Source organism: Typopeltis vanoorti, chromosome 16 (assembly GCF_054136105.1).
Source record: "Typopeltis vanoorti isolate ZY-2024b chromosome 16, IOZ_Tvanoo_1.0, whole genome shotgun sequence".
NCBI lineage: Eukaryota > Metazoa > Arthropoda > Arachnida > Uropygi > Thelyphonidae > Typopeltis > Typopeltis vanoorti.
The window spans coordinates 25,940,233-25,958,939 of NC_143564.1; the positions used below are offsets into that span (position 1 = coordinate 25,940,233).

The 18,707-nt window shown below is 35.7% G+C and overlaps 1 protein-coding gene across 1 annotated transcript in view; it reads right to left on the minus strand.

The window, feature by feature from the left end:
• Dhc98D (Dynein heavy chain at 89D) overlaps positions 1-18,707 on the minus strand; it is a 1,285,966-nt gene that overhangs the window by 1,231,112 nt on the left and 36,147 nt on the right. Inside the window, exon 4 of the mRNA XM_090406627.1 lies at positions 15,673-15,855. Coding sequence (XP_090262753.1) covers positions 15,673-15,855 — 183 coding nt within the window. The remainder of the gene's footprint in view (positions 1-15,672; positions 15,856-18,707) is intronic.

Sequence of the window (18,707 nt, forward strand, 5' to 3'; positions counted from 1 at the left end):
GTTTTTTAGTGTGTTAATGACATCTAGTTTTTGTGTTGTGTAGTGGTAAGAGTTTATGTGTATATATTGGCCAGTATATGTATGCTTCCGGTAAACAGCGAAGGAAAGACTGCCAGAAGGAAGACTTGCAACAAGTGTATCTAGAAAAGGAACTGTGTTCTGACTTTCAATCTCAAGTGTGAATTGTATATGCCTGTGTTTGTTTAGATGGCTGAGAAAAATGTCTAATATCTAATGATAAAGGGAGTGTCACTGTTATATTAAACTGAACAACATACTTGGAAGAAATGAATCAATTATTCTCAGACAACAGCAGCTATTAACTTGTTAACTATAACCCACTAATTGGATAAAAAAGAAAATGGAAAAATTACTCAAATAAGTCACTTTTTGGCCCGAAGATAAAAATTACTTCTGCACTATGTTCATTTCCCAAGCAGAACGTACTGCTCTGGCCGATAGTTGAAGGTATATACAGCTCCAATTGCCATCTAGTCAAGAAATTAGCATCAGTTCTCGAGGAGTTGGTAGGTCATTCTCTCTCCTATATTAGAAACTCACAACACTTTGTAAACAAAATGAAAAACAACATTAAATATTAAACAAAATTTAAAAAATTAAGGACAGTGGGGGGGGGGGGGACTGACTAATAAATTAGAACTGATTTATTAGTCAGTTCTGATGTCTCTGTATTTTTTTCATAAATGTCCCAATCAATGACATGATTCTTCTTTTACAGGACAAATTTCCACCCAATATCACAGCACTCTTTGCACATATACTATGTTCTGGCCATTTTGTGTGCAAAACACTTTCTACCTACAAAAAGAAGGCAGCCATGGGCTCACTGTTATCCCCCCAGTTACTAACTTTTATATGGAAACTTTTGAGCAATGCACTCTAGATTCCTTTATTTTAAAACCAAAAGTCTGGCTTAGATACATTGATGATGTTTTTGGTGATGACGTTACATGAGATACATTGATGACGCTATCTGGTCCCATGGCTACCAGACATTAGACACTTTCCTCAGCTACATAAACAAGCAACATAAATAACACAAATACATACACTTCACAATCGAGACTGAAAGTCAGAACACACTTCCTTTTCCAGATATACTTGGCACAAGTCCTTCTTCTGGCAGTCTTTCCTTCTCTGTTTACTAGAAGCCTACACATACTGGTAAATATATACACATAAACTCCAACCACTGCCCAACACAAAAACTAGGTGTCACTAACACACTAAAAAAAAACATGTCTTTAGGATCTGCTCCAGTGAACAAGCACTTAAAGATGAATTAAAAGTTATCAGCAATACCTTCATGAAAAATGGCTACAGCCAAAACACTATCAACAAAATTCTTTACAAGACCTCACTTAAAAACAAAAATAAACTAGATACAATAAAACTGTAGCCATTCCATACATTAAAGAGATATTAGATAAAATAAACACAATACTATAGAAATACAATCTTAATGCCACCTTTAAACTTCCTGCAAAATTAAAGAACTTATTCAATCACCTAAGGATCCACTTCCTCTGCTGGCCCACCATGGAGTATACCATTTTCATTGTACCTGTAATTTGTCCTATATAGGTGAAACAGAACATGCAATTCCTATCCGAAAAAGGAACATAAATGGCAATAAGTTTAATAACTATGGTAAATCCTGATTTTCTGATCATGCCCTGAATACTCTATATAGAATTGACTGGAAAGGCCCCTGTTGTTTACATCATAACAAAACATGGTATGAATGTAAATTTAAGGAGGCCTGTGAAATTCTTATCAATCACCATAATCTTAACAATAATGATGGTCAAAAATCCCAAGAATATGGAAGGCACATATTCTACCCACATAACCTTTTCATTCAAGAAATAATTATAAATAGGACTGTATTCAGGATCTTAACTCTAATATAATGTTAAATTATATTATATCCTCTCATGTTAAATTAGGACACTACTGTTGCTGTAATAAAACTATCTGTATGAATTTGTTTTCTGATAATGTTATAAATAGTATACAGCTTTGATGTAGTTTTTTTATTTTTTATTTCACTATAGGTCAGACTAATAAAATGATGGTTGATCAAACCATTGTCTCTTTGCCATACTGTTTTAAATGTAATACAGCTTGTATTTGTATATATATATGTGTATACTTCAGATGATGACCTTAATAAGAAGGTGGCAAAACATCAGGAAATTAAAGTAATCATCTCTAACATGGTTGTCTCCATAATTTGTCTGAAATGAATGCTGATCACCATATAACACTAAAGGAAATAACTTTTATTCACAGCATCTCTCTCTGACATCTATTCTGCTCATTCATCAATCTCCAAGCAAAAAAAAAAAAAAACAGTCCTTATGTCTTTGTTGACCGCACTTTTGTTCTCTCCTTTCTTGTCACATATCGAAAAAGTTCTTCTGCATCAATCATATAAAACCCCTTTAGTTACACACCTTTATTGTATCCTCTTTTTCTGCTCATAAATCAACTTTTGTAAATCATAAATCTTTAATTTATCCTTATAAGAGCATTCCTACATCTATTACTATATTGAATACTTCTATCTGGATTCTAATCACCACTTTCTCATCCCCAAGAAACCTAAACATCCAAATCTGTACTAATCTAAATGTGGCCATATCAAAGCTTATTGAGGCTTATTCTCATCTTAGTGACTTGGTGGAACCTAATCAGCATTCAAATTGCCTCTTCATTACTTAGGACTGAACTAGAAACAAGAAATATTCCAAAAAGTAAACTGGCAGCTCTTAAAAAATTAGTAAAAAATTACAATGCAACAAGGACAACATCATAATTGTCACATAAGATAAAGGAAATGCATTAGTTGTCATAGACTCAAGAATAAACAACAAAAATAAATCATACTGAGTGATAACAACAACCACATTGCTCTAGATTTAGATCCCATTTGTCACAAACACACATAATAAAACCAATAATGTTATAAAAAAGTTAGTCAACTGGCCAGAAGACAAAAAAAAAGAATTTTTTTATTTCAGAATCCTCTTTGGTTCCAAGAATTTATGAAATCTCAAAAATTCATGAACCAATCACCTCTATGCCAAAATAGCTATCTGGTAGTGAAGTACGTTGGGAATTGGAGTTGCACAAAAATAAGAGTCAAACACTTTAATGAAAGAACTGAAGATTTCATAATAGAAATACTGGACAGCCTAGCAAGCTGAGATGTTTGCAGCCTTTTCTCAAATTTCCCCATGGATGAAACATTGGATCTGCTTTGAGAATCTGATTTTGCTTATAATTCTTGCCTGGGCAGTTCCTTGTTAATGATGCTACTCATCCATTTAACTCCTAACTGATTTATCCTCTTTACACTGGGTGTATAGTCTGTTTCCTTCACACATCCCTTGACCATCCAGCTTAGAGCTGAGATAATCAGACTCATTGTTAACAAACTTCCTTGCAGTTTCTTATGCTGTGGCTTGGCTTCATGTAGGTTTTCATATATAGTGTATAGTATATAGTTTTCTTTTGTGGACTTAATGCAAATTGTGCTGCATTTTTTTTTTTTTAGTGTGGATGCAAGTGTCCTTCAGTAGTGTTGTTGTTATTGGAATTTTTTTGTTGTTTATATTGTGTTTTGCTTCTTGTTTATTCATACTGCTTCTGTTTCTGAACATGGCATCCATAAAGAAATGCATGTCTGCAGCACTGAAGGCTTTGGTATGAAAATATAGCTCTGCCTGGAATTTTTTGCAGCGAATGCATTGTGAAAACTGCTATATGTATGCACTGAAAAATGTGAAAGATTTGTGGAATGTCTGGGTAAACAGGAAGAAGGAAAGCATTAATACATGCAAAAAGTGTCTTGATGGATTAGAGCAATTAGAAATGGGAGCAAGTGTCTGGACTGTAGTAGAAGAGCTTAGTCAAGAGATGGTGAAAATGAAAGGCAAAATGAAACATCTCGAAGAACTTGTTAATCATATAAAGAAGAGATTGGCTGATGAGAATAATAGAAAGGAAGTTAGTATTATGAAGAAAGAGTCAAAGGATAGTTCGTATTTCACTGTATTGGAGACTTGGATCATTAGAGGTGTGATTACTAATAAAGAGCACAAAGATGTTTTCTTGGTGGAACAATGAAGCAAGTAACTGATGCGTTGCAGAAAATGAAAGACCGGGTGTCAAAATGAGTGGTAGTCATGGACACAAATGACTTAGTTGGGGAAAAAAGAATGTTGATAGAGACTTGAGGAAGTTGTTGCAGAGGTAAAGAAGAATAGTGTTATTGGAAAAGTTGTAGGCATATTGACAAGATATGGCAACAGTGAATTGAGAAGGAGGGTAGAGATAATGAATAGTAAGATGGTTGAGTTGTGTGAGGCAAAGGTGGTTAGATTTGTAAATCTATAGAGTAAATTTGAAGTAACGTTAGAATAATTTAAAATTGATGGATTGCATTTGAATGGGTTTGATGTTGGGCATTTAGAAAGGCTATTGTTTTCTGAGAAGGCACATAGTCAAGAAAGTTAATGTACTAAGTGATCAGAGTCTACTTGAGAAACAGGACAACACAACTAAATGGATTGTATGACAGGAAGAAGATGAATATGATGGTGAAGATGTGGTTGCAGCAGCACAGATGATGGAATGCATAAACATGAAGATGAGACAGGTAGGAATGGAAGTCAGACTGGATCAGGGAAGTGAAAGTAGTCTGACTGAAGAGAGAGAGTTGTGGTATAACAGCTAGAATAGAGAATGTTGGTGCTAGAAGAATGGCCTCAAAGACACTGGGACTGTTATTTTTGTACACAACTGTAAAGCGTATTCAAAATAAGAGAGCTGGGTTTGTTGCATTGATTGAGTCAGTATGCTCCAAGATAACTGGAATAAGTGAAACTTGGTTGTCTGAGGAGGATGTGATGTCGGGAACAAAAATAGAAATGTTCTTATTTGAGAACTGGTGCAATCATATTCTATAGGGAGGTAGGTAGACCAATCTAAAAGTAAAGAGGCAAGCTTAACTGTGTAGTCTGTTTGGAACCACAGTGGCATTTCCTTATATTTAGTAATCATTATTATTTTTATGGACTTGGTGTGCGAAGACTGGAAAAAGTGTTGCTGAATGAAGTGAAAATGGATGTGCAGAACCAGGGAAACTAGAACTACCAAGGAGGGGGGGGGGAAGTGGATATCCAGACATCAGTGAGACAGTTGAGTGTAAAAATGTATATAATGTACCTGAGCCAGCACTAAGGACAAAAAATGGGAATGGGACATTTAGAATAATGCATCAAGATAGGGGTGGGACAAAGGGATCACTGCATTTCATGTATACTAATGCCAGGAGTATTAGGAACAAGAAGGAAGAATTTTTGGCCTTGATTGGCTCTTCCTGGCCACAGGTTATTGGCATTAGTGAAACATGGCTGACAAAAGATGATATAGTTAGTGGGATAGAATATATAAGTTATAGTGTGTTTAGGAGGGACAGATAGAATAAAATGGGGGGAGGGGTGTTATTGATGATAGCTGATGAACTGCAGCCAAGGAGAATTGAAGTTGTATTGCAGGATAGTGAAAGGAGCTCATTTGAGGCTATTTGGTGTGAGATTGAGACTGGCAGAATAAAATATACAGTTGGGTGCTGCTATAGACTAGGTGATGGAATAGATGGTGGAGATAGTATGCATAAACAAATTGATGAAATGAGTGGAAGGAGGGTAATTATTATGGGGGATTTTAATTATGGTAACATTGATTGGAAGGAGGAGAGGACACATGTGAGGAAGGAAATGGATTTTATTCAATTATTAAGGGATAACTATCTGAGACAGCATGTAATTGAAAATGCTAGGGGGTGTGAGAGTGCTTGACCTGGTAATAGCATCTCACAATTTGACTGTAATGAATATGACCATGTTGCCACCTATTGGTGAGAGTGATCATAAGGTCTTGACCTGGGAGGTGGCTAAAGGTGTGGAATTTTTGATTAAGACAGGGTATATGTGGAATTACCGTGCTGGCAAGTATGAGAAGCTTAGGAGATTGCTTGGATCGGTGCCATGGCATGTACAACTGTAAGGGCTGGATGTCGATAGAGCATGGGAAGTGGTCAAGGAGCATTTACAGGAGGTTATGACTGATTGTATACCTAGGGTCCAAATAGTAAAACAAGTAGTGGTTAAATGGATGAATAATACCATTAAGCTTGAGCTGCAAAAAAAGAAACAACTGTGGAGGGAATTTAAAGAAAGGGGTGACATGCAGGCCAGAAGGGTAACGAGTGTGGTAAAAACAGTAAAAGCCGATTATGAAAGGAAACTAGCTATGCAAGCAAAAGAGAATCCCAAATAGTTCTTTCAATATGCTGCAAGCAAGAAAAAAACTGTACATGGCAAAATGATTTTAAGGAATAACGATGGTAAGGAGGTCACTGAACCAGTCGACATAGTGGAGTTACTGAGCGTGCACTTTGCAAAAGTATATCATCTAGGTGGTGACATTAAAAAAATGAAGGAGCCATTAGTTTATACGGGAATTGTGATGAATGAAGTGGAGGTGAATAGTCTATTACAGAACCTTAATGTGAATACATCTGTGGGACTGGATGGTATACCGGCACGGGTCTTGCGTGAAGCGGCTAAGAAATTATCAGTGCCCTTGACCATGTTGTTTAATCTGAGTCTCGGGTCTGGTTTGGTCCCGAAGGCGTGGAAAGAGGGGAAAATAGTTTCACTGCATAAAGGAGGATCCAAGACTATGGTTGCAAATTACCGACCAATCAGCATATCAGGAGTTGTTGTCAAGGTCTTGGAGAAAGTAGTCAAGAGAAAAATACAGGAATGGATCGATGAAAATCAGATACTGTACAGGGGACAGCATGACTTTGTGAAGGGTAGCTCATGCCTCAGTAACTTGCTCAAGTTTTATAACAAGGTGACGGCTGAACTGGATAAGGGAAATGGGTTTACAGTGATACTTCTGGACCTGGCAAAGGCGTTTGACAGGATACCACATGGAATTCTAATCCGTAAACTACAACATATGGGAATGGATATAAGGTTGGTGAGATGGATAGGTGGGTGGTTGATGGAGAGATATCAAAGAGTGGTTTATTCAGGAGTGGAGTCCAAAAGACGGCCTGTGACTAGTGGGGTGCCGCAGGGTTCTGTTCTTGGACCACTGCTGTTTAATCTGTTTATTAACGATATAGGGAAGGATCCAAGTGGAACAGTTCATTTGTTTGCTGATGATGCAAAGTTGGGGAGGGCGATAGCGAATGCAGAAGATGTCAAAGTCTTGCAGGATAACTTGGATAGATTGGAGTTCTGGGCTAAGGAGAATGGATGTCAATTTAATGTGACAAAATGTAAGGTTATGCATTTTGGGGTGAAAAGATTAGCAGCAGTATACCACATGGGTGGAACTGTACTCCAAGAGATTGATGAGGCCAGGGACTTGGGAGTGTTGGTGGATAGGGAGATGAAGTTTAGGGGACACATTGCGAAAGTAGCTAAATCAGCTCATCAACTCACTTGGTTGCTGAAAAATACCTTAACGAGCAGAGACAAGCAAGTTATTGTACCTCTGTACCGAGCCTTGATAAGACCTCATCTTGACTACTGTGCCCAGATTTGGTCACCTCGGTTCCTTCTTGATGGGGAGGAGGTGGAGAGGATCCAGAGGCAAGTGACTAAGATGATAGCAGGTCTATGGAATGAACCATATGAGAACTTTTGTGGGTTGCAGAAACTGGTTGATAGGCGGAAAAGGGGAGATATGATTGAGACATTCAAATTGCTAAAAGGATTCTATAAGATTAATTCAGAGGATATTTTTGAGATCAGGACTGGTGGTGGGAGAACTAGGGGAAACCTATGGAAGCTGGGCAAGAGTGTAGTTGGCAGTGGTGTTAGAGCTGGGTTCTTTACTTTTAGAGTGGTAAATGAGTGGAATAAGCTGCCAGAGTCTGTTGTGGGTGCTATGACAGTGAGCGAGTTCAAGGCAAGGTATGATAGATACTGTGAGAATGGCATATAGTTGTGTGGACATGATGTTTAGGGCCTCCCTTGATGAGTCTAAGCACTCCCTGGAGTAGCCCGAAAATAATAATAATAATAATTATTATTTTACTGCTGCTTTACATTTCTTGAAGAGCTTTTAATTCATCTTTTGATAGGTTACTTTTTGGTGGTTTTGCTTGGGTAAGAAAACTGGCTACATCCAGCCTGATATTGTTGGCAATATGGTTGGGAAGGTTGTGGATGCCTCATTCTACCTGTATCATCATTTCTTCCGTGGGGATCTTTTTCAGTGCTACGACAAAGTTGTGGCCATGCACGAGTGCACTGATTGCTTCAGCATAAGGGATGACAGATTTATTACCATGTTGAGAGGTAGCTGAGGTTTGGAAACTGAGTTCTTTTTTAATGTGCCAACATCATATTCTTTAAAATTCTTTTTCTGCCAAAGCATTTGAGACCTCAGAAAGGATCGCCCAAAGGTTGACATTCAGCAAAGCAGCAAGCTCTTCCTCTAGCACACAAATAGCCTCACTGGTGTCAGCCAAGAGAATGCAGGTGACAGTAATCTGCTCCTGTAGAAGAGTGAAGTTAGTGCATTTATATATGCAGAGAGCCTTCGGTGATGTAAATCAGTGATTTAATTTTACACAGTTCATGATCACATTATTATCCTGGCACCATTTTAGAAAGGATAATTGATTTAGTTGTCTTGAAATCTTCAGCTTTAACTTGCCATACTGATGGGCCTTGCATACGGTGGAATCTCTATGGATGATCATAATTCTTGTAGACAGGCTTATATGTTGGTTAGACATACTTCTAATTTTTTAAGAAATGACAATGTAAGCTATATTATTAATTATTCTTCTTCATGTAGTTTCCTCAGTGAAAGGGTGCAGCACCATGTCCTTCCAGTTCTCTCTGTTGGTGGCTTTCCTTTTTGTTTCTGCATAGCCATGTGATCCTGTCCATGATCTTATAATATTATTATTCATAGAATTATTATAATATAATAATAATAATAATATAATTATAATTATAATATAATTATAATAATTCTTATAATATTATTAATTATTAAACTTTAATTAATAACTACTTATGTTTTGGGGATGTTACATTACTGCCACCTTGTATCATAAAGGTGGCAGTGAAAAAGATAAGTTTTCATTATTAAGAGATACGCTATTAGAGTTTTTGCTTTAAATTTATGAGAAGTCTAATGCAGATAGAACATATAGTCAGTGGATAGTTTGCACTTGTTGCATTTGTGCTTTAATGTTAATTTTAGTATATTTTGTCAGTGTTCTATGTGAAGTATTTGAATAATGGCAGCAACTGCAATTTGGTTTGCTGAGACATTATTGCTCAACCCACCACCATTTAAGGACTACATTTTACATAGCATATTATGGGATTTTGTGGTATGAAGGACATGTGGCATGTTTGCATCCTGACAGTTATGAATGTGGCAGGTGAGAGATTGGGGCATGTCTGCTTAACATGTAGAAAATGGGAAGAGCTTGATGATACTGAAATTATCATCATAGAAATGTTGTATGGTAAACCAAGGGGAAAGAGTGAGGATAAGGGACCATCCCTATAAGTTGCAAATGGAGATCATGAGCAAGAGGGTGAGGAGAGTCAGGAAAGGAGTGTGGTTGAATCACTGAAATGCACTGCCTGGCTTAAAAGTGGTGAAAGCACAAATGGTGAGTAAGTTTAAGGAGTGGAATGATGGACTTTGTGTTGTCTAGGATCGGTCTCCCAAATTAGTCTTGTGACTCCACAAAAGTTCTGAATAATGTGTTACAATAGATTTAGCTATAGTTAATGAATTCATTGGAATGAATTCCCCCTGATATATTTGAACTTTTTAAATTCACAGTACATGAAGGTTATTTTACATGGAAAGGGAAAATATACAAACAATTAGATCGGAAAGCAATGGGCTCTTCGGTTTCTAATGCCTTAGCCAACTTTGTTAATGTTAATATTCAATTTTGTTAATGATCCTGTAGACTTGTACTGAATTTAATTAGGAGTACTTCATATGCATAAAGAACTGAGATTAACATCTTCAATCCTGATAACAGGTTTAATATCACATTCATACATAATGTGATTCCAAATAAATGATGAATAACAGGGCAGATAGTGTACATCCTTGTCTTACTGATGGTACACCAAATCATCCTCTTGTATTGCCCTTAATTCTAACTGCAGACTTACACCTTAAATAGAGACAACATACTGCTTGATATAATGTCCCATTTACACCACATAGTGTAAATTGACAGCTTAGACATGGGATTAACTATTAACATGAAGAAAACAAGTTGCATGATTATATCAATAAAACCAATAAATAAGAAACCAAATACAACTGTTAACCAAAAGAAAATTGAACAGGTTCAGCAGTTTATATATTTGGGAGACAAATGTTTACAGAAATGTTGAAGGAAATTCCATCAAAGTAAAAAGAAGACTAGAGATAGCATGAAAAGTCTTTACTGATATGAAAACTGTTTTAACATCCAGAGATGCAAGAAAAAGATTAATAAAGTGCTATATCTGGTCAAGCCTTCTCTACAACAGTGAAACTTGGATTCTAAATAAAGCAGGGAAAAAATTAGAAGCTTTCAAAATGTGGACCATCAGAAGAATGTTTAAAATATCATGGACAGAGAAAATGAAAAATGAAGATGTTTTAAAGAAAGCAAAAACGAAAAGAACATTAATGAAAATCATTAAAGAACGAAAACTTAAATATTTTGACATCTAACAAAGCATTCAGAAATTAATATTGGAAGGCAACTGGATGAAAAAAGAGGGAGAGGTAGACCCAGAAGAATGTGGTTTAAAGACATTAAGGACTGGACTGGCTTGAATTACCATAAATGTTCCAGAGCAGCAAAAGAAAGAAAATTGTTCCGTGACATGGTTACCAACCTCCTTCTAGGAGATGACACTTGGAGGAGGAGAAGAAGTGTAAATTGTAGTGTTTAAACAGAGTTTCTGTTGATACCCTGTGATATGCCTTTTCCAGATCTGGAAAACACTAAAACATATCCTTGTTATATTACCATAATTTCTTAACTACCTGTATAAAGTGAAAATGTGATCCTAATAAATCCTATTTGACCTAATTCCAGCTTATTCTTCTCCAAGTGTCTTTTCCACAGTTTTTCTTAACTTCTCAAATATGCTTACATAAATCTCAAAAGGTCCCCTTAGCAGAGAGAAATTCCTCTATAATTCTCACATTCAGTTTTATTTTCCTTTATCTAGATGTGCACTATGATAGCTCTACTCCAATCATCTGGAATTTGACCCTGTGTCTGACCAGGCCTTTTGAATTATGCAATGCAGCTACTGTAGAACTTTATACCTCCATGTTCGGGCATTTCTAGGCAAATATCATTTACTCTGCCTTCTACATTTTGGGTTTTAAATGGTTCTTTCTACCTCAAGGAATGATATGTAATCCTAATTGCATTCTGCTTAAATATTTTCTACCATTGTTTTACTGCATGTTTAATTTAGCATTCACTCAAAGAAATTGTTCTAAACATCTAGAATATCTTTACTGTCAGTTTTCATGTCATCTTCATCCTTTTAACAGTACTCTTTTCTCCATCTGTAAGATTTTTAGTGGTCTTCAGAATATTTTGATGCTATCCTTATGTTTCTCTTCTATATTATTCTTGCCAAATCTTCCATGATTTTTGTTTAGCTACTTTTACACTGCTTTGCTTTTCCCATCACTTTCAAAAAGCACATGCTGACTTACTTGCCAGAAACTTTCATTATGTTTTCTTCTAGTTGTTTCACGTACTGTAACAAACTATTTTTGTGCTCTGAAGATACTGGATAGAATACCAGCAAAATATTAGCAATAAGTTAATAAATAGTAATTTTCTTATCAGTCTGTGTTCTCATCTATACCATTAAAATTTATCAACATGTATGATGAACACATAAGCCTTTCTACACGTTTGAGGATTATTCATGGAGACAATATCGTACGCAAGACATGACAATACAGTAAGTGGATGTTAAATTTGGCACGGCAACTGAACAGGTTAGCCTTCTTAAAGAGGGTGACAAGACACCAATTTTATTACCAAACTGTGTCAAAATCAAAAACAAGTTTCACTCGGCCAAAGCTGGGCACATATACAAATGAGCGAGTTTAGCACTACTACGGGAACAGATAAATGCTGCTCGTCTGGAGCTATCAAAAATAAATTCTACCATCAATGCTCTACATGCCAAACTATTTGATATTTTAAACATGGAACTGTGGAATATCCTTGACAGTATCTCCAACACAACAGCTAAAATCGAATTCATCAAAATTAAAAACCAGCATCAGAAAATATTTTAAATTCTCCAACCACATAGTGCTATGAAACGACAGCAATTACAGCAAGATCGCATTGTTGTGAATTTATCATCATTAACCTTAACCAAAGAAGCCACTAGTGCGTTAAGTCGAGGACATAATTTTGCCATTACTCCCAAGAATGTTCCAAAAGTGAAAATAATGGCTTCCGTTGAATGGGGAATGGAGGGCCTGCCTCCAGCAACAGTCAATAACATTCATTTAAAGTCACACTTTACTCCTGATATATTTGAACTTTTTAAATTCACAGTACATGAAGGTTATTTTACATGGAAAGGGAAAATATACAAACAATTAGATGGGAAAGCAATGGGCTCTTCCGTTTCTCACACCTTAGCCAACTTCTACATAGAACACTTGGACAAGCTAGCTATCAAACAGTCACTCAAACCAGTCCTCTGGCTATGCTGTGTTGATGATATGCTGGCTATTTGGCCACATGTCCCAGACACGTTGGATACATTCTTAGTGCATTTAAATTGCCAACACCTAAAAATTCACTTTAAAATGGAACTGGAAGCTAATGACTATCTGCCCTTTCTGGATACACTAATCAAGTCTTCCAGATGGTTCCTTATCATTTTTTGGTTTATAGAAAACTCACACATGTTGTGATTGTATGTGCAAATAACTCAGGGAGTTATTTGCACATACAATCACAACATCACTCATCTCAGCAGTATGGTATCCTTAAAATACTAACCCACAGAGCTAAAGCGATTTGTTCCAATGACAATGCTCTCACTGTTGAACTCACTCACTTATGTCACACCTTCTTAGCCAATGGCTATAATCTCCATAAGATAGACAAAATACTAAATGCTCCCCAGAAATTCCCCAACTGTCTACCACAGAAGACTACAGCAAAACTGTCACCATCCCATACATTCAAGACACATCTGAAAAGATATCTAGAGTGCTTAAAAACATCAGCTACACCATATTTAAATTGTATGTCAAATTGGCAACTCTCATCTGTTCACCCAAGGACAAAATCTCTTCTTTATCACATTCAGGAATCTACAAAGTGCCCTGTTCATGTGAGCGAGCCTACTATGGGTAGACAGGAAAAACTATGAACATCCACCTCACTGAACATAAAAAATACGCCCGGCACTATCACTATGGTAAGTCGGGTCTAGCAGACCATGCCTTCAATACCCCTGTAGAAAGGATCAATTGGAGAAAAACAAAAGTACCGCACAAAAGTTGTTATAATTCAGAGAAACTGTTTTTGGAATCAACAGAAGCCCTGAAACATACTCAAAACCTCAACAAGTATGGCTGTATAAATTTACAAAAGATTTAGGAGACAGTCTTAAGACCTAATTAAAAACCTGCTTTCTCTCTCTCTCTCTGGTTTTTTTTTTCTAACATAGGTGGTGCCTAATTAGGATTTTAGTCTTTGTGTTGCATATTACAATTGTTCAAAACTAGTCCCATTGTTATACCGGACTGTGGTTGTTTCACACACTGTAACAAACTGTTTTTGTGCTCTGAAGATGCCAGATAGAATACTAACGAAAGCAATAAGTTAATAAATAGTTATTTTCTTATCAGTCTGTGTTCTCATCTATATCATTAAAATTAATCAACAAGTCTTTTCTTACTTCTTGAGTTTCCTCTCCAAGTGAATTTGTTCACATCTTTATGTTGGAACATGGTGTTAGTGATGATTAGTCAATATCATGAAAAGAAATTCTGCAGATACTGAAAAAATTTTCCTAACACTTTTCTATATAATTCTGGTATTCATTTCCTACTCTGCTGTTTAGATCTCCAACATGAATCAACTTTTTCCTTTTCTCTTCCTTCTTTCATTCTTCCATAGTAGAACCCTCTGTGTGGTCATAAGCACAAAGTCACATTTTTCAATTCTTCATTTTGATGTTTTCTGACATCTCTCCCTACTTGAAAATTTTTCTGCTATTCAAGAAGGTTATTACTATTATTATTATTATTATTATTATAATACATGACGCCTCCAAGGAATCTAAAGACTCATCGAGGAAGGACACCTACCCTACAACTCTCTGTCTCAACCACTCAATCTACCATCTACAGGGAACCGCATCATCTACACCAATGCCATCTACTGCCCACCACCACCACCACTACTATATTTCTATAGACAATCGTAAACATCCATGCCCATGGCGGGATTTGAACCCACAGCCTTTTGGCTGGAAGGCAGATATGCTAACCACTCTGTCAACCAAGCCAGCATTGTCCTTGTGCTTAGTATTTAATAAAATGAATAAGCGGTAATTCATTTTGCTGATCATTATTGCCTGAATATGACATCTTATAGTTATTATATAGAAGGGTATCACTTGCTTTTGTCTTCCTGTTTATGTAGCACCAATTATGTCATCATGGTACCTCTCTTCTGCCAGTTCACCATCTCATGAAGTTAAATGAACTCAAAAAGTTAAAATACTTCCATTGATACTTCTTATGATGATTGTACCTGTCTTGAGTTCTGCTAGATGTTGAGTTTGCATTAGTAGCTAACTTTTCTCAGCTCACCCTGGTTTGCTGATGAAATCAGCAGGGCCTTGTTTGCTGGGCTATACTCAAGCCAGCACAACATCTCTTCTTGCTGCACCACCATTATCTTTTGGTTTAAGAAAATAGAGAATACAACAGAGTTGGCTAAATCCCTAACTGCCAGCTCATCCTCATTCATTCAGCAGCCACTAATATGATGTACCACAAAAAGGTGAGAAAAGACATTAGATCAAAAGTTCCAGCGATTTCTCTGCATGTCTTAAAAGGCTATGTGGAGGGTTCCTCCCACTTAGGTGGCCCCTCATTACTGACCTCATTTCAAAAATATTTTTTTAAAAAATGTATATATATATATATATATATAGAGAGAGAGAGAGAGAGAGAGATGAAAGAATATGATTCTGTTTTATTGAGTTAGCTATGCTCATAAATTCTATTTATTGCCTTTTTTAATCCTTCTTACTAAAAGTTTATCACACCTTGTTCTTAAAATGACATGCTCCCAGTTCTTTCTATTCCAGTAAGAAACACAGCTACTGACATAGGCATAGGCAAAAGACACAACTGTATGCTTAGCAGGGGGAAAAAAAAAACTGTTAAAACAGCTTTACTGCAACACTAACTAAAAATGTATTCTGATCTGATGAAAGAAAATAACATAAAAATATATAAATTATTATAAAATTTCTAGTGATCAAGAAAACTGCTAACATTTGCAACTTGATGAAGATCTTGAGCTACAGCAGCTATGTAATCAGTACCCCCAAACAGAATTTTCCTGTCAAATTCCCAGCGAGAAATTCCACCAGATTTTTCTATAACATTCCGAACACTCATATAGGTTGACTTCCAAAGGTGTAAAAGTCTAGTTGAATTATCTGTTAATCTCATTACCTGAAATTTTTAAAAAAATGCAGAATAAAATGCTTTATCATTTACAAATAATAAAACCATAAAATAAAATTGCATTTCTTTATTAATAATTTCTAAAAATTAAATGTGCAGCAACTTTCTGAAGTAAAGATATAAAAGAAAAATCTGAAGAACATTTTGATTAATTTCATGAAGGAGGCAAGTGATGAAGTCATCTGCAAGAAAAATAAGATTCCCATTGTGGAGAATTCAAGACTTTAAAAGAGGCAGTTCTAAAAAAGAGAAAATTAAAGGAAAATTTCCTGGAAATTATATGTCCTTTCAGAATACAGAAAAAAAATTATTATTACTATTATTATTAATAAATATTATTAATACTATTATTATTATTATTACCCAAGACCCCATGGAGTCAAACTCATCTAGGAGGTCCTTTTATCAAACACACAGCTCATCATACCGTGCTTTAAACACACTCAAATTCTCTGCAGACACCACACTCTCAGGCAAGGCATTCCAATCATTCATGACTCTGCATGAAAAAACCAGCTTCTCATCCCCCTACTCATACCCTCCTTATACAGTTTCCAGGGATGACCTCTGGTTCTCCCCTGATCTCCCACTATTTTCTGTAGAACCTCTCCAGCATCGATCCTATAACAACCCCTTAACAACTTGTAGGTCTCTATCATATCTCCCTTTCTCCTCCTCCTCCTGTCCAACAGACTCTGCAAGTTGCATCTTCTCAATCTTTCCTCATACTCAACATTCCAGAGGTCAGAAATTACCTTAGTCAGAGTCAAAATGTACCTTAGTCAAAATGTAAGATATAAAAGTAGCTAACAAAAGTCACAAAACAAAAGTATAGTATTTTTGGCAGTATTCTATTGTCCATTCAATTTAGATGTTCTAACTATTTTTGTTTATATTTACTTAAATAGTCGTTAATTGGTTTTATATTCAGGGATTGTAACATTTCTTCATTTGTTTTGTGGCCCCACTTGGAATATCCAGCTGTTTTTCTGAGAAATTTCATTTCTGCTGTTTGAATCTATTTTTTATTCTTCTTTTTTATGATTCATGTTTCACTTCCATATAATAAAGTTTAGACAGGACATTATATATTTAAAAGAAAGATTCCGGTATTGCGGCCACATGTTTATTAAGATAAATAAAAATAAACAAACCAGACAAGTTTCATATGTTGTTTCACTTACATCTTCAGGGGTTAAAGGTAACTAAAAGTTTAAACACAAGAAATGAGAAATTACTCAAAATAATCTATTCAATGATGTTATGGCCGTCTAACTGTTCCTTAAATTAAAAAATCCGAATTCAGAATCTGTGCATGCTAAGTTTGAACAATACTGAAGGTTGTCACGTTCTGCTGTTCCCGTTCACACTGTACGAGGTCTGACTTAGGTATATTTTTTATCGCTAACCAAACTTGGTGTAGAATTAGGCCCTGGTTTTTGTTGCATTGCATTGAAATTCTAAGCATATTAGCAGCTTCTTTAAATTTCCTTGTAAAACAGTTTTTTTCAATATAAGACATGTTCATTTTATGCCAGAGTACATTATAGCCAGTGGAAGTTGTGTGGGATGCTAGGCCTGATTTGTGTTCTCTCCTTTAGGGCTTTTAGTTACTTTTAACCCCTGAAGATGTAAGTCAAATGACATACGAAACTTGTCAGTTTGTTTATTTTTATTTATCTTAATAAACATGTGGTCGCAATACTGGAATCTTTCTTTTGAACTGCTAAACAACAGAAACTCTGATTCTGGTGTGTTTTTGTACCAGGAATGGTTTAAATTTATTATCTATTATGCAATTTACTATTACAAAATTCAATATTTTAATGTCTATATCTTTTTTCATCAGCATATGATAAATCACATCCTATGTATTTGAAAGTATTTACTTGTTCTAATTTTTTATCTACTTGTTCTTTACTTGTTCTATTTTATTATCTACTTTTTTTTTTATGTTGGGCCCATATACGAGAAGTTGGCTGGTCAACCTATAGTACATTAGTACCATATATGGATGTTTACTTGTTCTATTTTATTATCTATCACTATTTTACTTCTTATTGGGTTTTCTCTTTTGAAAGCCAATATGGTTGCCTTTACTTTGGATATTCTCATATTATATTGTTCTGAAATTTCAGTTAAAGATTTTACTGATTTCTGTAGGTCATCTTCTGATGTAGCTAATACAATTTGATTGCCTGAAAATAAAAGTGTAGTGCAGAGATGACAGAGGGTAGATATATAAAGAGAACAAGGAAAGAAGGTGAGAGAACTGGAGATACTGGGGAAGAGAGAAAATTTGCAAAAGACAAAATAATGTGGGAGCAAGGGAGAGCGAGATCAGAGGAAGGAGAAAAAGCAGGAAAGAAAGAAGAGAAAGATTACAGATCACAGATATATTATAGATAGATTATAAAGACAGATTATAGAGAGATAGAGAAATGGTAGATTGGTAACTGCTGCAGAGGATATAGTTAAACCTCAACTTATGAAATTGAAACATCTTTATTCAGTGAGCAATTTATCAAAGTATTTCAACCTCATAAATGTAAAATAATCAGAAGCCTGAGTGTTGAGAGAATCTGAGAGAATCAACTGATGGGGAGCAAGCAAGAAGAACAGGTCCTGATGACATACAATGATATGTCTTAAGTGAATGTTCCAGGAAATTAATGACAGCATTGGCATAACTTTTTAAAGTGGGGAAAAGAGTGGAAAGAAGATAAAATTGTTCCTTTTTTACCACTCTTCACAAAGGTGGTAAAAAAAGATCAAAACTACACATTATAGCCAAATCTCTGCATCAGAGATGCAGTTAAAATAGTAGAGAGGTTGTTGTT